Below are 26,161 nucleotides of genomic sequence, written 5' to 3'. Positions count from 1 at the left end.
TCATATTTCAGTTTTCTTTCCTTCAAAGGATTGAGTATAAGGTGCAGTTTTTTGCCTGTTTAGATTCATCAGAGAGCTGCACTTTACCTTTTATTTCCATCACAGCAAGCACAAATTTGCTTTTCACAATCCTCCATTTGTGGTGTCTGCTCTATAAAATAAGGTTCAAAGTCAAGGACTGGCCTGAGATCCTTTGTCCATTTGGGATCCATCCCTCCAAACCCTCTTTGCAGGGAGAAATTCTTATTTAACCCCTTGTTTTCCTCAGAGCAAGAGAAATTTCTGGGGCTGGATTGTAAAAAGCCATTAGTGATATTTTAATGTGAAGTGCAGAAAGATCTTTGCAATAGATCTGTGTGGAATATTCCTGCCCCACAGGAGCACATTTTGGGTGATTTTGAGCTCCCCAATGTTAAAAAAGGAATCTTTAAGACATTTTAAACCCAGTTTTAAACTCAGCCACGAATAGCTGCGTTTGAACCATTTTTTTGAGCAAGGCCCAATTGGTGTGATTTGCTGTTCCACACATGAAAAAAAAAAGAGATGCCATTTCTCTAAATACCACAAAACTACTTCCATTTAAGACTTTTGCAGACCAAAACCCCAGCAGGTTGCCTATGATCTGCCTCCAGCGTGAAAGATTTCTGTTATTCACAGTGCCCAGGTACCAGCAGCCTAACAGTGTGAATATAGAAAATTATGGATAATGGGAAAGCAGTTCTGAAACCTGAGAGAGATAATAACCACCAGTGCTTGTGGCAGATCAGAGGTACAGCTCAACAAATGCTGGGCTGAATTGATTTTAACATAAACACACAATAGCAGGGGCCAGGGTTTTAGTGGAATTTGGGAAGCTGAAGGTGCTGCTGCATTCAGGTGGTTCTGCCTGCAATTGTAAACTGTTGGAGGCAGGAAATTTCCAGCTTTTCACAATGCCACTAATCACCTGCATGCCTCTAGAAATCTGGCCTTATCTAATAAGTTAAGAATGTTTCACCTGCAATCTGTTTCTCTTGCTTTATTCACATCTAAGTGCCGGCTCTGAAATAAAGTTTTTTCACTGATGGGTATGTTGGTGAAAAGGTGGTTTAAGGCTCTGTTTAGGGAGGAAATAAAAAAAACCCCACAGATTGAAATTTGTATAGTTCTGTACAAGACATTGAACTGCTGAAAATAAAATTTAAGAGGAGAAATTCTGAGAAATTCTCCAGTATCACCCTGCAAGAGCTCCCAAGCATCACCTCCAACACATCAGCAGTGTGTGTGGAAAATGGATTTTGGCCCCTGGATCCCTGGTATTTAGGCAGGATAACTCCAGGGAAGTCTGGAAATACTGATTTCAGCTGCAGGCCTGCACATGAAGGAGAAAATTTACATTAAAGCTGCATTAACCCTCTCAGGCATTGCTAAGCACTACATAGAAGGGTCTCCCTGAGGGATCTCATTATCCACATGTCCTTTCAGTCCCCTTTATTCCCCTTAAAATGCTCTTAAAATGGCAAAATCTGTTCATCACACCAACATGACCCATCTTTATCCCTTCACTAAGATGTCAGTGCTTTGTACATCTCATTTCCTGTTTTTTCTCTATCATTGTTCAATGCTTTCCATGCAACAGATGGAAATAAGAGATGACAACTTGAGATGCAAAGCCTGCACGGACTAGCACACAATTAAAGAGTTATTTAAAGAGAAGTAGCTTGACAGTATTTGGGAAAGAAAATCAGCTTTACCAAGAGTGCTAAAGTCTGGTACTGCTTTTGGGCCAAAAAAAGTGCATATACCTTTAATAAAAATTAGCTCCAGTGTTAGTTTGTATAGAAATCTCATCTGAAAGGCAAGGCCATTTCAATCTTATTAACTTTTTATTTGCTTTATTTTTCTGCTTGCCAGCATAGGTTCCAGAGGAACATTTGATTAATTTGTGCTGTCTGCAAGTCAGGCTTTTAACCTCTGGGAAAGCTCTAAACACTTTAAAAGCTTACAGCCTTAAAATGGATTGTCAAAGTGAACTTCAGCTAAATAGAGGTCAACAATCTAAGGGTTATTTGGGCTTTTCCAGGGAAAATGATGCTCATTGGAAGGACTGGGGTTTGTGGGCTGGTTACAGTGGTTCAGTCCCTCAGCTGCTCCCTGAATGCAGAGCAGCTGCCTGAGCCAGCACTGCAGCTGGGAACAGCCACAGCAGAGCAAGAAAAGATAGAAAAATGCAAGAAAATGGATTTTTGGAAGGATGAGCTGCTGCTGGATCTTCCCAGGGCTCCTCAGCATTGCTTTGGAGGCAGGAGGAGATCCATCCCACACTGCTCTTCAAACCCAATCTGATTCCCTACCCTTGATGTTTAGCAATGAGAGCCCAGAGGAGGCTCCAGGATGAGCAGAGGATGGAGCAGCTCTGCTGGGAGGAAAGGCTGGCACAGCTGGGATTGTTCACCTGGGCAGGAGAAGCTTTGGGGTGAGCTCAGTGTGACCTTGGAAGGGACACAGGAAAGATGGAGAGAGAGAATTGATGGAGGGACAGGACACAGGGAATGGCTTCAAACTGACAGAGAGTTGGGTTAGATGGGATTTTGGGAAGAAATTCCTCCCTGTCAGGGTGGGCACAGTGCCCAGAGTAGCTGTGGCTGCCCCTGGATCCCTGGAATTGTCCAGGACCAGCTTGGGGACAGTGGAATGTGCTCTTGCTGAGAGCAAAGGAGTTGAAATCTGATGAATTGGATTGAAATTTGATGAATTGGATGAGCTTTAAGGTCTTTTCCAACCCAACCCAGTCTGTGATTCCATGGTGTCACACAAGAAAAAAAAACAAACAAACAAACAAAAAAAAAATCATTCCTATTGTGGTATCTGTCATGTGGGAGTGTGCAGTTACACTGAGCACTGTCACCTGGAGTCAGGTCTCATCTCAGAGTCAAAACTACTCTCTAGAAAGAAAATCTTTGTTCCAGTTTCCCTCCCCTCCCCTCTTCCCACATTCCCTCCCCCTGCCTCATTTCCTTGGGAACACATGGCACAGAAATCAAAGCAAGGTCAAAACAACCCATAAAAATCCCAAATCCCTTTCTAACCAGAATAACTCAAAGGTGAAAGGAGCAATGTTAAACCCCACAATGAACAAAACCAAAGCTCTTACTTTCCCAGGGCAAAGCACTCCAGTCTGACAGAGGAGCCCCTCGCTGCGTAGATCCTTTCTGGAAAACGCACCTCAATCTTTGGCTCATACTCCCCCATCACACCTGTGGGACACCAGAACAGCTGAGCCCAGCTGAGCCCACACCTCCTCCTGCAAAACAGCTTCAGGGTGAAAGGAAGGATGGCAGAACCCACCAGAGCACCACGTTCCACCCAGTGAGTGGCACATGATGGAGCAGGTTCAACCTCCTGGGTGGAGTTCTGAAAATTCAGTGGAACCTCTCCATTCCTGGTTTAGGAGTTGAAGAGTGTGACTTTTATGCAAGTTTTACATTACAAGTCTGCTGTGCATTAAGGTTTTTGAGATAATTTTGGGTTCACGCCTCTTATCAAGCAACGTTTTTGCCACTAGTCACTCTCAGTTGATCCTATGTGCAAGGAAATTAGAAAATCCCAAATCCAAACTACTAGCAAAACTCTTAAAATTTCTTTAAAAAATCCAAATGTTAGTTGCAGACTTGAGGAAGGCTGGTGTAATTAGATGGAATTATCATATTTGAAAATCTGTCTGAACATCTGATAAATCACAGATAATCCAGTATTAATTTAGGGCATTTAATTTTGCAGCAGGTTTGGGACGGATTTAGGAAATGAAACTTTTAGCTGAACTTCTTAAATATCTTTTCTGTGTCTGACAGTGAAACTCATTCCAACCATAGGGATGAACATAAATCAGGTATTTTTCTGATTTGCCCACAGAAAATGAACCAATTTTGTTTTATATTTAGCAGGCATTTGGATAATATTGTAAATGTAACTTCCACTGTTGCCTCAGAGGCTGCCAGTGCTGGAGCCACTCCAGAGGCCACCAGAGTGAATGGGAGAAAATAAAAGCTTTTCCCCATGAGCATTTAATTTAAATATTGCCAGGTAGGTATTTCAACATGTACAGGGGAGTTTCTCACCTCAGTGACTTGATGTGAAGCAGCTCCCTGGATTTGATATTTGAGCTATACTTAGATGACAAAATTTAGAAAGATTTGTTGGATTTAAACCTCAAAACAGGCACGAGGTGGGAAATATTGATGTGCCATGTGACATTCTCTTGTTGTTCAGTGACATTGAAACTTTGTGTGTTCATCTCCTCACCCCTGTCCCTGACAGCTCAAACGTCACTGATGCCTTAGGATGTTAACTTTTATATTTTTCATGTGTTTGTAATCCTGCAGTTCTTCAGTGTATAACCCCAAACTCCATAGTCAGTGCTGGCTGCTGCTCTCCCATTTTGGGCAGACACAACAATTCCTCTCCAGGCTGGAATCAAGGACACCTCACTGCCTCAGGCCCAGAGATGGGAACAAAAGTGAGTTGGGGGAGCAAACTTGTTGTAAATAACTTCATTAGCTGGAGCTGTAATTGGGAGTGTGAAAACTTATAAAAGTGTGAAAACCTGTGGTCCATTTTGGGTGCAGCCTCTGGGGGGCTAAATGTACCTGAAGGTTCTTCAATAAATATAACAGATTTTTTTTCCCTTAATTCTGTTTTTAGGTAACCCCAAATTCCCCATCACCGTGGGGCTGTGTCCTGCTGCACACCCTTCCCTGGGGGAGTTTTCCCCGGGTGGGGTGAATTCCCATCCCCTGGGGCAGGAACAGGGGGTTTTTTGGGGCAGCCCAGCCGTGCCTGGACTCACCATCTCCTCGGAGGGTGAGGGCAGTGGGGGGTCCCCGGGCTTGGTGCTGTGCCTGGGCACTGCTGACAGCACAGGTGTAATCCCCAACATCCCAGGGCTCCACCTTGGCCAGGTACAGGTTCCCCGTGGCCTGGGACACGAAGCGCCGGCTGTCCTGCTGCAGATCCAGGGTGCTGCTGTTGAAGAGCCAGCTGTAGGACAAGGCTGGAAAACACCAGACACACGTCAGGGACCCCTTCCAGGCCAGGGAGGGTTCATGAATAAAGTTATTTTTGAAAGTGTTAGTGTAGAAATGCATGGTCACAGGATGGTTATGTGCAGGGGATTTTATTGAGGAGCTCGGGGAATCAGGGGTGCAAACCCAAATCTGATTCTGACATGGATTCCAGATGGATGTGTTTTTATACCCTTCTCATTATATATCTGTATATTAATTATTAAACTCATATTGTTCTATACATATCTATATCATATATATAGATCTTACATATCTATATCATATATATAGATCTATACATTGATCTTATCCAAGCATGAATTCTTCCAATTCTCATCATGACCCCCCAAACATCCTTTCTCATGATTCTCATTACAATTACATCCTTTCTCATGATTCTTATTACGATTAAACACTAATTATATCCAATTACCAAACAATCATTATATTTTACAATCACATTATTTATCATGTGATGATTACACAGGTGCAGACAAAGCTCAGTGTTTGTTCCCAGGGCCTGATTCCCTTTCCCAGCCCTACCAGATCCAACCTTTCTTTCCACCCCCTGAATCTATTGTACACAATTCCCATGTTTACAAACTGGTTTTTCATGGAGGGATGAGCTGAGCTGCACAAAAGTATTTTGGAGACAACTTAAAATTTGATCCTATTGCACCTTTGATAATAAACATCCTCTTCCATACTTCTTCCTGTCCCTTTTCTGCTCCCTTTTACCACATGGTGCTCCTCAATGGAAATCTTCATAATGTAGATCTATAAGATCTAAACAACTTAAAATTGATTTATTTGATCAACCCACCCTGGAAAAAGCAGAAATCCTTATAATAAAACACTCCTTGTTTTTAGGAAAGACTTTTGGGCCAGGCCTTGGTCACTGAGGAGCAGGTTCAGAGCTGATCCCCCAGCATGGGGTCACCAGGGTGTCCTGCCATCCCCTCTCTGCAGCTGCTCCACACCCAACAGCAGGAGCAGGACTCAAACCTTGTCTTTTACAAGCCACAGTAAATCAGAACTTTCCAAATCTACCAGTTTAGCTCCTCTTAATTAAATGCATAATTCATAAGCTAGCAGTGTTCTGCCAACAGCTTCATTTTTACACATTTCCCCCATCAACAACCCCATTCCAAAAAGATTATTTACGTTGCTCTCCCCCCTCAGCTCCAGCTTGGGAGCAGTATGGTAATAAGTCTGCAAACTCCAGTAGTTTTGTGGAGTTTTATGTTATCAGCTTCCAGCATTTTAGGACTCTCATTAGAAATGATGCATCTCCAGGGAGCAATCAATGACACTTTCTATACTTGGCTAAATCCTGCAACAGGCTCCATTTTACTGCAGATAATGTGAAACTTTCTGTGCTCTGCAGTAAAACCTGGGAGATGCAGCAATTAATCCTCAGTGTTACACAAGGTCCATGTGCTCACCCACAAGATTAAAGCCCCACCTTGGCACATTTACCTGCCCATGGACTTGGAGGTGTTTTAACATCTATTTCCTGCAGAAAATCTGAGGATGGAGGGGTTTTCCTCCAGGAGGGGTCAGAAATAAGGGATGCAGCCATGCTGGGATGTGTCTTGCAGGGATACACTGATTGCTTCCCTGTCTCAGGAACAAGTTTTGCTGACTGCAGGCTGTCTGGGCAAGCAGACCAAAGTGTGCAAAATTCTGATTTCAACTCATTTTTTGAAGGTCTGTAAGCTGCAAGATGGGGGGCTCTACAGAAACCACTGAAGATTTGCAAGGTAAGTATTTTCATCTATGTTCAATTAAATGCTGTCCACATTTCTGTGGAAGAAATACCTTGAATCTTCCCTCTCCCCAGATTTCCCAAAACACTGAGGGCTGGTACCCCAATGTGCTTTTCCTGCCAGCTGGAATTTTTGCCTTCCTCTTAACTCAGACCTTCACTAAGGCACCTCTGGGCAATAAAACCACTTTGAGGGCTTGAAGCTGACATTTGGATGCCCAGATTTCCGTGCCAGGACAGAATCTGAAAATAATTTGAAGAATGAGTAATGGGGAAAAGCAGTTTGGAATTTCTCTGCCAAAGTTCTGGTGGTGGCAATTACAGAGCTGAAGAAAGGCCTGACCCCCTCTAAGGGCATCCCTGTACCTGCCAAGACTCCAAAAGAATTCCCAGGAAGGGTCTTTAAAACATTTTATGGCATAGAACCAAACCCAGACACCAGCCAGATGATGCAGCTGAATTCTCAGAATAAAGACAAAATTCTTCTCAGAAATAATACAGAATAAAATAAAACTCTATTAAAGACAACTTTGTGCTACACATTCTTCAGGAGGTCAACCTGTGAATTAATTAATCACTAAAAGAGAACCAGACCTTTTCTGTCCTGATTTCTGTTCTCAGGGGGCTCCAGCTGACTTCATTTTCTGAAGTTTCTCCCTGTCTGCTCCCCACCATTGCTTCAGGGACTATTGATGAATTTTCCCATTAACTGGGAACAAACACAGGCCTCTCTTAGTCATATTTAAATCCCTTTTCCCCCCACTATGAGGGATATAAACACCCCCCCTCTCCTAACTGCAGGTTCATCATCACCCATCCACAGGCCATCCTTGCCTAGAGCCTAATCCAGCTCCACTAAACTCTGTAGAAACCCTAATTTTAATTGACTTCAGTGGGAGTTGGATGAAATCTCAAGAGGAAGGAGCCAAACTTTGGAGATTGAACTTTTTTTTTTTTTTTTTGTGCTTTTAAGGCATAATACCAGCAACCTATTCCCTTACTCAGTATCTTTTCTTGGAAAGTTGCTACAGCAACAGGTAATAGAGTAGAAAATTCAGAACTGTGTTATGAAATCTGCTGGTTTGGGTCACTTGGAATAAATCAGATCAGTAGATCCATGGAATGAGGCAAAAATAGGAGCAAAAGCCCTTTGCTCTCACTTTCCTGGCAGAACAGGAGTTATTTTAAAGTGCTGCAATATTAAGGTGAGTTAATTTGTTTTTTTTTTTTTAATCCAAGGGAGGTGATTGTGGTGTTCTTCTCACCCCAGAGACCCCAAAAGCTTTATCCACCTCCTCTCCCAGGTGGGCAATTCCTGAGCTTGGCCAGGCTGGAGAGCATCTCCCACCTCTGCCAGCCCTGAGAGTTTTCCTTCAGAGTTTGGCTGGCAAAGAGGAGCAGCTGCTAATCATTCCTGGTCCCTGATTTAGGGAATTGAACATTTCAGTGCTTCCCCAGCCCAAGCAAATCCAAAGCAAACCCAAAGTGATGCTGGGGGATCTGAGCACAGCAGCCCCAGGCTGGGCTCAGCAAGGGGACTCTCCCTCCCCCTGGAGCTGTGGGAAAACTGGATTAAAGATTCACAGGAGCAGAGAAAAAGGGACTCTCAGCCCGTGACTGGTTCTGGAAAGAGAGAGACACTTCAAACCCTCCCTTCCCCATCATGCACTTTCTCAAGTGCAGTGTTTAATAGAAAATGCAGAAATCACAGATCATCTCTTCCCATCCTCTGCACACACCCAGTTTTATGTTCCACCTCCTTCCCCAGCCTTCTGCTGGCTGAGAATTAGGAATTTTTACCCCCTCCTAGAGCAGGTCTACAGGGCTCCTACATCCTTAGGAGTGCTTTGGGGTTCATTCAGCCTCCCTGCAGCAATGTCAACACAGAATGTCCCACTCCCAGCCCTGGCAGCTCTTCCACATAAATAAATGCAAATGCAGAGTGATCCTGCTGCTCCTAACAAGATTAGCAACTTCCTTAAAGCTCTGCAGGGAGCCAGCCAGAGGAAACAGGCTTTAGATCAGCTTCACTTCTAAGGAAATAAATGAGCAACAGTCCACCCCATAGTCTTGTGTCAAGTATTACCATTTAGGCAGCAGCTTCTTAAGCACAGGCAGGTCAAGCTCATGTGTAGCTGCAGAAATTAAAGCTTCTTCCAACTGCCTCCCTCCATGCTTTCCCCTACCTCAGAGCTCTCTATAAACCACTTTTTTTTTTTTTTTTTCACTAGTAAAACATTCCTGTATATTGATTACACAGGGGAAACAGGCTGACCTAAAGAACTGGAAGCAGAGATGGGATGAGGTTGAGGGGAAAGTCCAGCTCACCTGCCCTGCTGAGCCTCTCCAGCCACAGAGGGATGGCAGAGCTGAACTGTGCCAGGGCTGCTAATGAGCATCATCAATAACAACACAGACACCTGAGCAGAAATGAGTGAGCAGGGGCAGCCTGAGGGAATAAAGGGTTTGGGTGGCTCAGGTAACCTGCAGAGCCTTGCTCTTAAAACTCATTGCAGGCTGTGATTTATTTTTTTGTGGGTTAACTGTAATTTTTAATGTCCTAATTGATCCAAAATACAAGCTTGGGTGGGTATTTTTTTTTTCAAGGTTGTGTTTGATCAATCCTAATATTAGTTCACAGCAACAGGGAATTCTCTTTTTGTTCTCTGAGATGGTTTAAAGCTGATGCGAATATGCTGGAGAAGCCTTTTTGTACATTTGTTTGTTTGCTTGGTGGGGTTTGTTTGTTTGTTTTTGGTTTATAGCTGACTAATATATTTTTGTCCTCTATTTAAATGAATCACTCCTTTCTCTTGTACAAAAACAGGTTAGCAGTGCTCTCAGTTATTAAACCAGCACATGAAAAAAGAAGCAGCACATCTTTCCTTGTTAACTGTATTAGAAAATGAAGTTTAATTCCAATTGAGCTTTAAATATTTCAAATATTTTTTGACCTTGGACTGACACTTCTGCTGTCTGATAAGCAGCTGAGTGTCCTGAGGAGCTCTACCAAGTTTTCTGTGAGCACTTTTAACTCCAGTGCTGTGGTGCAGGACCAGATAAACTTGGCAAAGTGAGGGGTAGAAAGAGAAGTGAGACACTTCCCTAGAGACCACGGGGGGTAGAAACACTTCTGCAGCTTCATTCCATCTTCCTGATGTTACATGGGAGGAACTGAATTAATGAACCCTCCTTGTTTTCCATTCTATTATTTCTATTCCTCTCCTCCTATTGTTATCCTGACTTTTAGAGGTTGGCAGGAGGTTTTACCCAGTGCTTCCTATTTCAAATTTCCTATATTAATAGCAGCTGCTTCAAACAGCTGCTGTACAGAGGGTTCCTGTCCTCCTTCAAGTCATTACATCACAGGAAAGGCAACTCTTTCCCTGCTGGTAGGGCTTATCTTCCAAATTCCTTGACATCTCTCTAATTCCTGACACATTTATAGTGCTGCACAGAACTCTTGTAATGTGAGCTGGAAGCACAGTTTGTAATCCTTCCTCCTGTAGGTATTGTGAGGTGGAGGCAAGGGTTTCAATTAAAAAATACCTAAATATGCAATCCATTTCAACAAAAACGACTTGCCAGGCATTTTGGAATTGTCTCTGACTTCTCATGGCTCACACCATGCACTCCATGCCCATGGTGCATAATTTTGGATCCTAAACAGGGTGCTTAGGGATGACAAAAGGACTCAAGCTCTGTTCCCTGGGGACTTGTAATAGCAATATTCCTTGCAATAGCAGGGAATGGATTTCCCAGGCTGTCCCCAGCAGCTCCCAGCCCCAGCTGCAGGAACACTCTGGGAAAGGCTTTGCTCGTGGATATCATTTTGTCAGTTCAATTAATCTGGGGGGAACTCACCTGGTAACTATTTATTTGTTCTGAATGTTTTCTTCTCCTCCTTCCTATTTGTCAAATCATAACTTTACCCTGCAGCAGGAGGGGAACAGACAATTCACTGGCTCTAGGATGGATGTGTTGTCTTTCTGCCTGTCCCACTGATCCATTTGAGGAACTCTCTGAAGCCTTTTGTGCCCTTAAGGACCAGGTTTCACTTTGTCTCCTTGATTATATCCTCCTTTCATAAGGCTGTAAACACCCAGTGAACTGACACTTCCTCTCTCTAGCACTGGAGGGCTTCCCATTGATTGATGGGTTTTTCTCCCTCTCTGAAATACTGAATCCTCTTTCCACATCACTATTTACCTTCTCCTGGGAGTTTGGCTTAAAACTCTGTTTCTTTAAGAAGGATTGAGGATTTCTGGGAGCAGGAAAACTGCAGCTCCTGTGGATGTGTGACCAAAGGCAGGGTGTGAGTCATCCAAGAACCGCTCATTCTTTAAGTCCAGAACAAGAGAATTTAGTAACTATATCATTGATATTTCCCCTCTATTAATAAATATTTGCTTTGCTTGGGTAAAATTTTCAGAAAGGAAAATCTCCAGGGTCTTACAGTGAGCCCCCCCAAATAATTAATCAGAAAACTCCTTTTCATTCCCCATCTGAACCTCTGACAATTACTATGAAACCTGATTTAGGCCTTGCTTTAATCAGGCAGTTCACCTCCCTAGAAGCCCTTTCCAATCTCAATTATTCTCTGATTATCAGGAAGGAATAAAATTGGGGATTCAAGAGCAGAAGCCAAACCTTCATGGTAAATCCAAAGTGTCTGATGCAGGATTCAAGTGAGGGCACTGCAGCAGCAATCACTAAAGGAAAAGGAGCCATTCCATGCAGACCTGGAGTAGTTTTGATGTAGGAAGAATTACTAAGGGCTGCTTTTCTGTTATTCCATGAGGACCAAAGCCCTGGGATAAACAGGAATGACAGCTTCTACCCCCAAACAAAATAATAAAAACCACCCTAAAAAAAAAAAAAAACAAACCCGTGAGCCCAGCATCTTTTGAAGGAACAAAATCCAAATTTGCTACAAACGCAGGAAATGGATGCACAAAGCAAATTCCAGTGCTAATCCCAGAGGGAATTGTGCTTCTCCTGAGGCTGTGCCCATCCTACCTCCATGGTGGGGGGGAGTTCCACAGAGCAGCACCACTCCTTGTCCCTCTCGCACCGACACCGGGCTCCTTGGCCTCATCTCGAAGTTTTCCAGGTCTTGGGGGAGAAGGAGGAAACAAGGTCTGGTTATGACCCATCAGATTTGAAACTGTATCCCAATTTATCCAATCTATTGACTCAAGAACAGTCGCTCATTGGACGGCAGAGTTTAACTTCCTTGAGAAATTGTGTGCAAAAATAGCTCGTCCAACTCAATATCATGGAATTACAGGATCATTAAGGTTGGGAAAGAACTCCCAAAGACCTCCCAGATCATCCAGTCCAACCATTCTGAATCCTTTGGCATCCACAAAATATTTATTCCTACAGCAGTTCTACTGATCATCCAATCCAAGCATTCTGAGTCCTTTGGCATCCACAAAATATTTATTCCTACAGCAGTTCAACTCTGGGAATTTGTCTTCACAAGTTTTATTTTCAAAGCCAATCTATTATTCCACAACTTTTTCCAGCATCATATTTTTGGGACTTGCAAGGCTTAATCTACATGAGTTGGGGAAAGGGAAAAAAAAAATGCATTTTGTAGTGTTTCCTTTTCTATAGAAATAGGGAACAGCTGTGTTCTATATATACAAGTGATAATTAAAGATCAGCAGGACTCCCACAGAGTGTAGGTTTAAATGATGATAAAAATATGTTGTTTTCTTTAAGATTCTGGTCTGGTCTAAACTGGTTGCAGTGCTTGGATCTGTTTTAATTGCTGTGAGCTATAGCACTGATTTTAAAGGGGAGGAAGAGGGGACTTTCAGTGGGAAATCTCCTGCCCATGCCCATCTCCCACAGGTGATTTTCATGGCTCTTAATGTCTATTTTTCACCATGTCTAACACCACACTCAATCTGCTGCTTCCCCATGTTTCACTGAAATGAAGAATTATCAGCCTGATTCCTATTAATTCAATTACAAAACATGACACAATAGATGTGCTTTAAAAAAAAAGATTATTTGCTTTTTGATCCAGTCCTCATCCTAATGAGAAGCCTTCCCATTTTCTTAGAACCATTTGGGAAACGATTGCTCAAAACACATTCAAAATACACTTTAATGCAATAAATATCAGCTTCCCCTTAAACCTCTTTATACCACAGAGCTGTAAACTGCCTGCCCTAAGCTCATTTTATTTACCTTGCTGCAGATTCTTGTTTCAAACAATTGCTCCATTTTTCATCAGCTGAACACCAACCTGAGCCAGAGTTCAATAGAGAGAAACAGCCCTCGTTGGTCAGAGCAATAACGATTACTACCTGTACAGCCTCAGCTATTTATGTCAATATATCAATTTTCTCCCCCTTAGCTGAACTTTACACAGTTAATTTTTCTTTTCCTCCTCTTCATCTCCTGGATATTGGTCTCCTATGAAGACATTGTCTGCTCAGAGGGGGCTGGATTGAATTAAAGCACCTGTAGCACCTCCTCGTGCTGTCATAGCACAATAGATGGGGCCTGTCAATACACAGGGAAAGGGTTTTAAACTCTGATGTTCTTTTAATTGCCTGCTGGCTACAGCTCTGCCTTGGATTATGGGTAGTCCAAGGGGAAAAAAAAAACCACAAGAAAAAAATAGAAAAATAGAAAAAGAAATCATTTATTTAGACGAATTCCATCCTGTAATACTAAATAAAAGACAAAATAATAGATGGGTGTAATGTGATTAATTAGAGGTTGGCTTCATACTTAGTCCAGTCTCTGAATTTGTGGATTTATTTACTCATTTGGAAAAGTCCATCTGAGAAAATTTTCTTTCTTTCTTTCCCGGCAATTGTTTTCTGAGAAGAAAAAGGCCAACACCAAATATTTGTGTGGAAAAGTGGTCCCTGGAATTCCTGTCAATGTTTGCTTGGGGTGCCTGATCTGAGGCTTTGTGCCCTGGGACAGGAAGTAAAAAGACCCTCAAATTCTCGTATTTATAATATTAATTTTTAAAAAATATATTGGAAATGTGCAAAAATTCAGATTTTTTTAGGATTCAGGCACTAACAACAAAAATGGTCACAGTTCCTTTCCTACCTCTTTCACTTAGTTACTAATATGAAACAAACTGCTATTTCTACCCAAAAATAGATTTAAACCCCAAAAAACTCCAGGGCAGAATGGAAAAATCTGTGCAGTCTAAGTAATTCTTCCCAATATTTTCACTGTGGGAAATCAGCCCTGTTTTTATTCTCTGAGAACAGAATTTCAGCTGCTATGAGACACCTGAGAAAGGATGGATAAAAACTAAAGGAAGAGCAGTGCAGCAGGAGGAAAAGGTTTTCCTGACAATTGAGAATTAACTGAGTAATACCACTCTCTGAAATGGGAATGGATTTTGGGAAGTAATGAGCTGCTAGTAGCAATTTTTAGTTTAATGACACAATATGTCATGTTATCACTTTTACTCTCCTTTTAGGTGCTGTGTCACCTGTCCGTGTCTCTCCATTAAAACCATGACAAGTGTCCCTGACTTGAATAATTAAAAGCAGGAGGATGGGATGCCTTAGGGATCTGTTTTATAGGGAGCAGGACCATTTGGGATTGTATAATGGAATTATGGAATTGTTTGGGTTGGGAGGGACCTTGAAGTTCATCCTGAGAAACCTTCAGTGGAAAGTCCAAGCCCTGTCCAACCTTGGGCACTTCCAGGGATCCAGAGGCAGTCACAATTTCCCCACACTCCCAGGGAACCATTTTTTTCTCAAAATCCCATCTAAACTCATCCCTTTCTGTTGAATCCATGTGGGGAAGAAGTTGGCTTTGCTTTTTCAATCTCCACTTTTCAACCTTGAGGATCAAAATCCGTTGGCAGCAGTTTGGGCTCTTTCATGGCGTGTTTGTAGTTTTGTTATACAAAGCAACTCGAATTTTCCAGTGTCTGAGAGGAGATTTCCATCCCTTTATGCTTATTAATCATAGGTATAAAAAAGCAGCTGTGGAGGCACATAAATCATCATTTAATCTCTTCATCTCACCCATGACAGGGACGAATCTGCAATGTCCTTATTTAACCCAATTTTTAAAGACCTTTAGGAAAAGACATTTTCTTAAAATAATCCATTCCACTGCTTAACTCTGAGATCTCCATCACTCTGCATCCTTTAGAAACCCTCACCTCCCCAAAATTCCACAGGCCAAACTAGAAATGGTCTTTTTCTTTGATTGATTTTGATAGATAATTGTACAAAGTGAATTTATTCTGTGCCTCCCTCTGTCATAAAGTATCATTGAAGAACAAAAGAACCCCAAATCTCTGAAAGAGCAAACCAAGGCAAAATAGATAAAGAGAATTCATTAGTAGAGTTGGTGTTGCTTCTGTTTTCATCTTCATTGGACTCTTCCTCCAGGCAGGCAGCATCTCCCATGGAATATTGTGCCACCTCATTCAAATGGGTTCAATAATGAGCCATAAAATAATCTACTTTTGCTTTGCAGTCCAGGTGGATGACAGAGGGAAGAGGTGGACCCTCAGAAACAATGTTTGTCTTTGCCACAAAGATTTCTCCATCTATTTCCCAACCTATGGGGTTGTATTTTCCATGATTTATTGCAATGTGAAATGTGTTAAGTGATACATATATATATATATATATACATAAAGAAAAAAAATTACCTGAGGATAAAAATACAGATATTCTACTTTGTTCTCATTATTCTGAAATTCTGGCTGCTGTCAAACCCCCTTCTGCTTGCCCTGGGTGTTCATTTACACTGAGAGAGCACAAGCACTGTGTTCTTCCAGCTCCTGTTCCCTAGCACAGCTCTATAACATAACATGACATAACCTAATAAAGCAGAATGTTGCTTGTCAAAAAGAGTATCAACTAAGAAGGCTAAGATCAGGTGTTTGGCACACATTTAGACTGCTAATATGCACTTAGGAATAAGATGACTATTTAACAGATGGTATATTTGCTAACTTCAGTGTTTCTGCAGAGATCTATAAATAAATTATCACCTAGTTCCTACATAATTCCTTTCATTCTTTGTCTGTATTTATCTCACTTGAAGAACAACGAGTTCCCTCACACTCCATTGCTCTCTCAGCTGCGAGTTCTAACAAAAAAAAAAAAAAAAAAAAAAAAAAAATCCACATTTTTTCCCCCAGATCTGTGCCTGTTGGCAGGCTGCTCTGGGTAGGGCACGATTAATCAGTTGGATGTGATAATGAGGTCGTGGGGGCCGAGCAAGATGCTCAGATGCACAAGTGCTCCTTCCCAGGGAAGGGTGGGGATGCAGGGACTCAGCTGCCTCTTGGCTGGGAACGTGGCACAGGAGGGGCTGTGCTCACAGCACCCCAAACATATGGCACTTGGGAGTTGGGGCATGGCACAGCTTTCTCCCATGAATCCCAGAAATCTGGAATTTTTGAGCTTTCTGTGCTTTCTGGCACTGATACCCTGGGGGACACTGCTTTAGATCTGAGGCTTTGGAGAAGGGTTCAAAATTTGAGTGATGGAGTTAAAATCATGGGTGTGCAGGTAAATAGAGGTGTGTGATTCACATGGTGAAGGGTTTAAATTTGAGGTTTTGATAATACAGTGATAGGTATGGGGCAAGATGGAGGATTTTGGGTGGTGTCTCTTTGGGTGCTCATCTTCCTCCTTCATGGTTTCAGGCAGTAGTTTCTGGTTGGTCAGTCAGTGCCACACTGAGGGTCCAGGGAATTTAATTATTGGGTTAAAAGTGTAAATAATATAGGTGTTAATTCTCTATTGGACTGTGTAGTTTTAAGAGACCTTGTAGCAGCTGGATCTGTCTCCATTTTGCTCACTTCTAGCTGGTGGCTGGAGGTGCTGCTGAACTTTCTGTACTTTAGATAAGATTTACTAAACAACCAAGCCCAAACATGAGAAAATCAGTTTCCTTTGTGTATTTTTTAACCCTGGCTCTGAGTGAAGGCAGAAGAGACTCCAGACAAACCACTGATGAAGTGGTGCAAACACCTCCCACCCCTGTTACACCATGGGAGCAGGAATTCTTGAGGTGGAGCAGGCTGTGAGCTCCTCATCAGGAATGAAGGGAGGGATGGAGGGAAGGAATGGGTCAGAGCATTTCTCACCTGGTGTAGCCCAACTTTACTCACTGGGGTCAAGGATGTTATCATGGAACTACAGAAGGTTTGGGTTGGAAGGATCTTAAAGCCCATCTCATTCCACCCCTGCCATGGTCAGGGACACCTTCCACTAGATCAGGGGGCTCCAAGAAACATCTAGTTGCTGGCTGCTTGTTAACATATTTATTAGATTTATGATATTTATAATATATTTATTCTAATTTCCCCACCACCTATTACCCACACATCTGTTTTTTTTGTTTGGTTTACTTTAAGATAAAACTGCCTTAGAGGTGGCAGAGTAGATTTAACTACACAACAGAATGAAAGGTCAGTTTTCCTGGGATTAGAGAACTACTTCGTAAAAATGTTGGATAGGAACAAAAACAGAATCACAAGCAGCAACTCATTCATTTCAACCTTCCAATCATGTGTTTGAAATTCCTGAACCTGCTCAGGGACACTCCATCCAAACCAGTCCATCTGAAGAAGGAGAATAGAACTTCTCCAAGGAAAACAAGGAAACTTGGGTGTTTTAATATATGAAATTGTTACAGACAATTAGAGAAAAACTCCAATTTATCACCTTGCATAATTACCACAGCTCATCTGAATTAATGTGATTTCATGCTTTCTTGAACTTTTGATTTTTTTTTTTTTTCCCCACCTCATAAATGTTTTGTCATTACATAATCCCAAATATAATGGTTGCAATTACTTGGTATTGAAATGTGCAATGAATGTTAAGGCATGAGCAGTAAGAGCTCCTTACAAATTAGCCACGCTCCTGAGGACAAATCAATACAATTCCTCACATTTCCACGTGCCTGTGTCAAATTGTGATAGATCACTCCTGCTCCCCCTTTTTTTCCCCACTGTCTCTTACTGCCTGTGATATATTGCAATAGCAGAGGTGGTCCTGCAGTGCTGCAGCACAACAGGAATTTCCTCACAGGGAAATGGGCTACAAAGGACATGCTCAGCACTTTTGCAAGGGAGCTCCTGGCTATGATTTGCTGGGAGTATTTCCAGCACCTGTGTTATCAGCTGATAATTAGTTACCTTCCTTTGCTCTGGCTGTAATGAATTAAGGGCCCCATTTGGGTCTGAATTTGGGCAATCAGAGAATTTAGGTCTGTTATAACTACAAGGAATAAAAATGAATTTTTTTAATGATCTCAAATTCTGGAAGGCCCCATACTTCCAGATTTTGGGGTTGTTTTTATTTCTCTCATATAAAAGAAGTCCCAAAAAATTTGGAGTTAAAGCCCTTTTAGCTGCAGGCTGTGCCTATCCAGACCCTTCCTGGACATAAATCTCTGCTTTTTGTTTCTCCTCATTATTTTTGGACTGAATTGCCTTGCAGGAGATGAGCACCAATCTCTTGCAGCCTGGGTACTGCAGGGTGTGTTATGGAGATATCCTTCTCTTTCCAAATATCTCCCAGAGGAATGGCTAATCTCCTTCCCTACAACTTCCACTGCAAAGTAAACTCTCTTTTGCAGCTTTCCAAACTGCACTAAACTTGCTGAACAAACCCTCTGACAGTTCCTTTGTCTTGATAATACTGTCAATACATTAATCTTTCCCCGTTAGCATCTAATCTCAATTTTTTAAATGTTCTAATTGATTTTCTATGAATTCAATTCTGAGATTAAGAGTGGTGTTATCTCTAATTAAGGTGTCTGAAAGCTGCTTAGTATTTCCCATTTCCTGCCTTTTAAATACTTGGATTTTCTCCTCAACACCAGCTGAGTTCTCCTGCTCCATTTGAAGAACTCTTGAGCCTTTAACACCTCAGGTCTGGAAGATTTGGAGCTGAGTCAGCCAGGAGCAGCCTGGGCAATGCCTGAGTGACTCCTTTCACCAGAACAGGTTACAAACCCGCTTGAATTCCCATTTTTGTCCTCATTTCCACCTTAGGGGATCACTGCATCCCAGAGTGGGTAAAAGGAAAGCTGCCCTGTCCCCCAAAACTCCCTGATGGAGTTGCTTGTCAAAAAGAGATGGAAAACCACAACCACTGGGTCCTGTCCTTCTCCAAAGCTGTGCAATCATCCAAAGACCTTCAGCAGTGCTTTCTTATTTAATTAAATTACTTTGGAGCTTCCTGGGGAAAGGACCTGTAATTTACACTTCAGGATGAACACAAGCCCCGGGTCCTCAATTCGGCCTAAATGATGTGAATGGCCAACCCAGGCACTAATTTTCAAGGTGGGGAGCAATAATTTCTGCCACAGCCTGATTTTCTTATTCAATTAAAGAGTGCAAATGCCCTTTACAAAGTAATATCAAGCTTCTCTAGAGGAAAAAAGTGGAAGGTCACAATTAAATTAAAGAGGGAGGGTGAGGTGAGAGGTGGGGGGGTGGGAAACCCTGAGCTGGCTCGGTTTTTGTTCATGCACCAACAAACCCAGAGCACAGAAACACAAGCAGGGAAACTGTAGAGCTGGTCTACATCTGGCCTTTGCTGTTTTCCCCCTGCTTTTACAGAGTTAGCAGCATACAATATTAAATTTCTCTTTGGAGCTGAGCACAGGACTTGCTCTGAGCAGTAAGTGTTGACACAGCCTTAGGGCTCCTGCTCCAGAGCCCATCTGCAGACCAGGGGCACAGCTGAGGAGCTGCCCCTCTCCCAGGGAGGGGCACACAGGGAATATTTGATTAATATTTTATATTCCTGAAGAGTTTTCTCACTTGTCACGGCGCAGTTCATTTGTCACCTGTCATCACCAGAGTCACTTTGCCGTCTGCAGGAGTTTTCTCCAGATTGGAGAGTTCTCAAAGACAGATTTCTCTTGCTGGGCTGAACCTCAGGGGTGGGATTTATCCCTGCCACAGCTTGGGCTTGCACAGGAGATGGCCCCTGCTGTGGAAAATGTCATTTTGGGGGGGTTAATTCTTATCCAAACCCTCTTCTCCTTAAGATTTCCCACTGCTCTCACAACAACCTGTTTTTATCTACATGGAGAAGGTTCAGGAGCTTCTCCCTTCCCTCAGCCCCTGACCTGCTCCTGCAGAATGACCTCGTGCATCCCTGTCCTGGTTTCTGATGGATGCAGTCCCACTCCAACCACAAATTCTTTCTGTGTTGTTTCTACCAACAAAATAATAATCAAAGCTCAAAATACATACAATTAAAAATGGCAAGAGAGGAAAAGTGGCAATGGGGAAAGAGCTCTCAATGTCTGTGCCTATTTCAGCCTTTCCCAAATTCCTGCCCAGCCCTTTGGGGATCTTGATCCAGCACAAAATTACTTCTTGTGGAATTACCCTGAGTCACCTCCAGTCCCTTCTTTACCTCCCTCATTCCAGCAGCAAAGCCCTCTAAGAATTCTTCCCAATGGGAATTTTGAGATTTACCCCAGTGATTGATGTAAGGGATTTTGGGATGTGAATCTTGTCAGTGGGATTTCAGGTGTAGGTTATATTATTTGTTCTTGCTGTAGCATTTAGAAATGGATATGTACAGCTCAGTGCATTCTCTGTGCCAGATGTGCTTTCCCTGTTGAGAAAAGCAACACCTGTGACCTCATTCCCTCACTCCATGAAAAGTCCAAATGTTACACACTGTTCCTCCTTCTCCAGTATCAGCTACAGAACTGACAAGTTTATCTGCCTTAAAGCATTACACAGGAACAACTTTCACTGCAAAAATAACTGCTCAATTAATTTAGTTATTTTTATTAGGAAAAAAGCTAATCATTTATTCCAAATATTTTTTTTCCCTTGCAAACCTCCACCATAATTTCTTTTGTCCCTCCAAAAAAATGAAGAATCTCCTGTGAACATCATGGATATTTCACTCAATAATTTATTGGAATCTACATCATCTTGTCTGTAATGAAAGGAGAGCAGATAAAATAGCAAATCACCCAGACTGCAAACATAGACTGGTTTTATCCTTCCCAAGTATTAAATTTTATCAATCAGGATCTATCAGCTCCAGGACCTGTGGATGCTTTGTTCCCCACCATATCTCAATCATATATATTGCTTTTCCAATACAACTGGCAATGGGTTGATTTAGGATAAACACTTTTAAAGGACCTAAAGAGGAGTAAGTAATATAGAACCCAAAGATAATCTTCAAATACTTCTATGTTCCCTATTACTACTTTATCTGCCTGATTCACTGCCTGTAATGCTCCTTACAACCTCTCTGCAATGTACATCTCTGTTCCACAGATAAAAAACCTCCTTTTATAATAAAAGTCTAAGGAACTAACCTGGAAAAAAGCAGCTTTAACCAAGTGCTGAGCCTTGAACACAGTGGTTAAGTACACTGAGAGAGATGTTTAGACCATTGGAGGGGCAAAAAAAGTGGAATTTCTGATGTGTTTGGTCTGTTACAAAATAAAATAAATGGGGGATGTTGCTCCCACCAGCTTCAGGATGTGTTTAACAGGGGACAGGAGGCTGTGGCAGCACTTGGTGTCAATGGTCATCACACAGGCTCTGAGAATGCAGAGGAGCCTGGAAGAGGGAATGATGGAGAAAGCAAATCCCCTTCCCTATGGAGAGAAACCCATATGGCTTTAAAATTCCAGGCTGTTCTTTGTGTCTCCAGGAATGTCAGGAGATTTGCATAATCCTATTCTTGTGATATCAGAGCTTTAAAATAGAAGTTCTGTTATCACCCTGCCTTGTCCTGTCAGCAAGCAGGTGAAACCCTTGCAGGCTTCCTGCTTCATCTCTGCTGAGTGGTGGCTGCTGCTTTTCCTGCAGCCTCAGAGAGGCTCTGAGTGCAGAATTCTGCAAAGAAATCATCACTGGGAAGCTCAAGATGAGCTGAGTGTGGTGAGCTCTTGCAGCATTTTTGGTCTTGGAGTGATTAAATGACATCACTTTAGAGGGTTCTCTGCATGTGTTCTGCTCAGAGTGGTCCTGAAGAATGCCAGTATCCCAATTTGGGGTGGGTAGAGCAGGGCAGTGACCCCTTAGAGACCCCAAGTTGATCAGAGGGCTGGAGCATTTCTGTGAGGACAGCTGGGAGAGTGGGGCTGTTATTCCTGGAAATGTCATATTCCTTACAACAATGGCTCTCACCAGGTTTTCCCTGGTTTTCTGAGGAAACTGTGAAGTAAAGGAGCAAAAAAGAAAAGGTGCCTGAGGCTGCTGGGTCTGCTGCATGGAGAGCATCCATTAAGCAAAGACCTTGCTGTGGTCTCCTGCCATGGGACCTGCTGCAGAGAGCTGCAGCACTGGCACAGAGTGTCCATAACAATCAAAAGTGATAAATGAAAGTTCTCTTTCTTTTCACTCCAAGCAGCATTTTGACAAAATACAGGTTTATTTCCTGTAACTCATTCCGCTGAGCGCCTGGCCCTCAGCTCCCCACACCAGGGAGGGAGGCTGCAGTGATTTTGGATTCTACCTGTGCTTACAAGTCCAAGAGGCAATTTTGAGCTGTGAGCCTGTTCAGTGACATATGAAAGAGATGACAGCAGCACTTCCACCCTCCAGACAGGATGGATCCACAGCAAGTGTTCCCAGTGCAGGCTGTGTTTGTTCCTCCCCGTGCAGGGAAGATGCTGCAGCCTGGGAGGGGTCACCAGGAGGGCTGTGCAGAGTGTGAAAAGGAGAATTTTATGGCTGATCCTCCACATATCTGCTGTGAGATGTGTTTCTGCATCAGGGGAAGGTGTCCCTGCCTGTGGGAGTGGGGTTGCAATGAGATGAGATTTAAGGCCCTTCCCAAACCATTCTAGGATGATGTAGAAAGTCACCCTTTCCAAAGAGAGGTGGGCTCAGTGCTTTACTCAGTATGTGTAGGGTAGAGAGTGGAGCCAGAATGAGGATAGAGGCTGAGACATTTGGGATTATTCAGCCTGGAGAGGAGAAACTTTGAGGTGACCTCACTGTGGCCTTCCAGGGCCTGAAAGAGCTACAAGAGAGATGGAGAGAGACTTTGGAAAGGTCCTGGAGGGACAAGACAGGGGGGATGGCTTCAAACTGACAGAGAGCAGGGTGAGGTGGGATATGAAGAAGGAATTGCTCCTTGTGAGGGTGGGCAGGGCTGGCACAGTGCCCAGAGCAGCTCTGGCTGCCCCTGGATCCCTGGAATGTCCAAAGCCAGGATGGACATTGGGCTGGAGCAACAGTGGAAAGTGGCACAGTGGAACTGGATGATTTTTAATGTCCCTTCAACCAGGTCATTCCATGATTCTCTCTGGATAGAGGCAAGTCTATGGCTTTACCTGATATGTCCCTAAAAAAGAAAAAGGAATTTAGAAAACCAAGTCAAACCTTTGGGGATGTGTTTTTGCTGATGACCTTTTCCTGGCAGTGTCAAGCTGAGGTTTTCCTCCTTCCTGCCCCTCAGGTATCAGCTGGTCACCCCTGCTGGATGCTGAACTGAGCAGTCCATGGCTCCTTTTGAGAAAAAAAGGCTCTGCCAGAGCTCCTTCCTGCAACCCAGCTGATCAGTATTCCAGCCTTGACGTGCTGTGATGAATTAACAATCAGCTTAAAGACCCACAGAGCTTTACTCCAAGTAGTAGTTACAACAGCTAGCACACCTTTTAATCAAATACAATTGTTACAGAGGGATTTCTGGACACACACAGCACCACAACACAACCCAGCCAGAAGTGTAGGTGCCATTTAGCCTTAAATTCATGCATGTCCAGACTTTGCAAATTCAGCCTATCTGATCCAAGCCTATTGATTTTTCCATTTTCTGTTTGAAAGCATACACTGCCAGTGAAAAGGGTTATGACATCCTGAGGCTGCTGGATTGCTTTGTGATGTTTCTGTAATTTGTGTGCACTCCAAAGTAAATAACACGATGAAGTAATCAGATGAAAAGTGGGATTTCATGCTGGCTGAGCCCTTCCAACAGGGCTCTGCTAAAGCTCAGCCTGTCTCCATCCAGCAAACATTAAGTGGGTTTGGTTGGGTTTAATATATTCCTCCCTCAAATGGTTAAATACCAATGATGGATTGTTATTTCTGTGTTCCAGAATTGCAAAAAAAAATCAGTCCAGTAGGAATTATTGCCTCTAATTTGTTATTTCAGCAAAACTGGGTCTCCTGTCTCTGACAAAAAGCTCTGGGGAGCTGCAGATTTCATTCCAGGTGTCCCAGGACTGTCACAGCCACACTGCTGTGAGCACATCACTGGGCAAAGGCAGAGAGAGGGGCAGTGTTGGGGAAATGATTCTGAGAACAAGCACCAAGAAAAACCCTCGAGCACCACTTTGGAAACCAGGAGAATGTGGTTGGAGCCCAAAACCTCCAAGGAGAAATCCTTCCTGAATCTGTGGCATTTTGGGGAACTTTAAAATAGGGGGTCTAATGGCTCCACTGTGTGCCCCCCTGTGTGGCTCAGGACAAAGGGACCAATTCTAGGCATGAAATTTGATTGTTGTCATCGTTTCTCAGAGTTTCAGGTCTGAGAAAGCTGCAATCATCATGAGTTTTATCATCAAGGGTAGAATAATTTGACTAAGAATCTAATTTAAAATCCCTAAGAAGCAAAATGCTTTCAATTTATACTGAATTTTCTGGGTTTATGCCCTGAATAATTATGAATTAGGTTCACATTTGATTATTTTTCATTGTAGAGTCTTTTTTTACTCTAGTTTGTTTAATTTCACTTCTTATTTCTTCTGCATATCCCTTAATGCCTCTGCTATAGATGTGTTTGAGAACTAAAAGAACAACTAACAGGCCTGGACAGGCTGTTTCATGCAGCCTGTTATGGGCATTTCCCTCAAGACCAGTTGTTTGCACACAGTTATTTTTGCTTAAAACTGAGGAAATAATTAAAGCAAATCCCCTGTGTGCCTTAGGAGAAACTTCTGGTTGAAGCCATGCTGAAGCAGTTTTCCCTAACAGATTTTTTGTTTGTCTTTTTTTTTTTTTTTTAGGCATGAAATGCCTTAAATAAAAATGCCTTAGGAAAAATTTCATCACTGAAAAAGTGGCCAAGCTTTGGAAGTGGCTGCTTGTGGAAGTGATGGAGTTCCCATCCTTGGAAATGTTCAAAAAATGAGCAATGTGACATTTTGTGATGTGGTTTATGAGCAGGGGAAGATTGGGCAAGTGCAGCCTTGATGATCTCAAAGGTCTTTTCCAACCCTGTTAATTCTGAGATTTTGTGGTTAAAGATGGCACTGAGTGCCTCATCCAGGTTTATTTAAACACCTCCAGGGATGGTGACTCCACCACCTCCTGGGCAGCCAATTCCAATACCCAGGCACTCTTTCTGTGAAGAATTTTTTCCCAATATCCAGTCTAAACTTCCCCTTATGCATCTTAAATCTGTGTCCTCTGCTGGTTCTGTGACTCTAAGTTGTGTAAAAGCTGAAGGAAAAGTTCTCATGTCCTCATCTCTTCATCAAGCTGAACTTCCCAGGCCTTGGACTTCTCTTTAGGCTGAGCTCAAGTGTTCCAGGTGACCTTGTGCTGAATGTCACCTCTGCCCTGGAAGGGGTAAAACCCTGTTCTAGAGGCTTCCTGGAGCAGAGGCATAAGGAATAAAGCAGGGATTTATGAAAACCCTTCAAAGGATTCCCCTTGGGCAGTGCAAGAGCCTGGCCATGGCTACACCCAGGATGGGCTCTGAGTCAGGAGTTTCACACTTTTATCAGTTTTGCTCCATTTCCCCATTGGGGTTCATTGTCCCATCCCAGCTCCAGGCTCTGCAGTCCCACCCTCCCAGATTCTCTCCTCAATTCTCTGTTTGCACTTTTTGGGGCTGGAGCTGCAGCGTGTCCTTGGTTCTGGGGCTGGGAAAGGATTGTTGTGTGACTGAGCTGGGAGGAGAACTTGGGACACTTTATATGGAGTTCAGAGTCACCAATGCAGTGCAGAGTCTGGAAATATAAAAAACTAAAATTGAGGCATCACCATGACTGCAGACTCCAGCCTGGACAAGGACCCTGCTCCCTGTTTGGCTGCACAATCCAAGACTTGACACCAAAACTTTACAACAACTTCCACCTCAACACCTCCAACAAAACCCCCATGGGCTGCTCAAATGTGCTGCTGGCAGGGGAGCAGGAGGCATGCAGGAATTATGGACAATTTTACTTTCAAGTTTATTTATGCCAAAACAAGCCTTGTGCAGGAAGCATGGATCCTGCCATCCCTGCATCCCACTAATGCATTTATTTACCTTCTCCCTGATGCTGTCTCTCATTTCCAGCTTGTAGCTTTAATAATCTATGCCACTGCCTTCTGTACAAAATTCTTCCTGCAGCTTTCCTTTGACAGCTCTGGTTTTAATAGAGGATA

General features: G+C 42.9%; 1 protein-coding gene across 2 annotated transcripts in view; it reads right to left on the bottom strand.

Annotated features, from left to right (window-relative positions):
- The window catches only part of CNTN6 (contactin 6), a 118,336-nt gene that overhangs the window by 43,551 nt on the left and 48,624 nt on the right, over positions 1-26,161 (bottom strand). For both annotated transcript variants that reach the window (XM_079317346.1, XM_079317345.1), the window contains exons 5-7: positions 11,830-11,925; positions 4,826-5,029; positions 3,134-3,236 (exon numbers count right to left, since the gene is read on the bottom strand). In XM_079317346.1, the coding sequence (XP_079173472.1) occupies positions 3,134-3,236; positions 4,826-5,029; positions 11,830-11,925 (403 nt within the window). The remainder of the gene's footprint in view (positions 1-3,133; positions 3,237-4,825; positions 5,030-11,829; positions 11,926-26,161) is intronic.

Source organism: Erithacus rubecula (genome assembly GCF_903797595.1).
Source record: "Erithacus rubecula genome assembly, chromosome: 13".
NCBI lineage: Eukaryota > Metazoa > Chordata > Aves > Passeriformes > Muscicapidae > Erithacus > Erithacus rubecula.
Note: the sequence above shows the minus strand (reverse complement) of the source record. Positions and strands in the feature narration are given on the sequence as shown.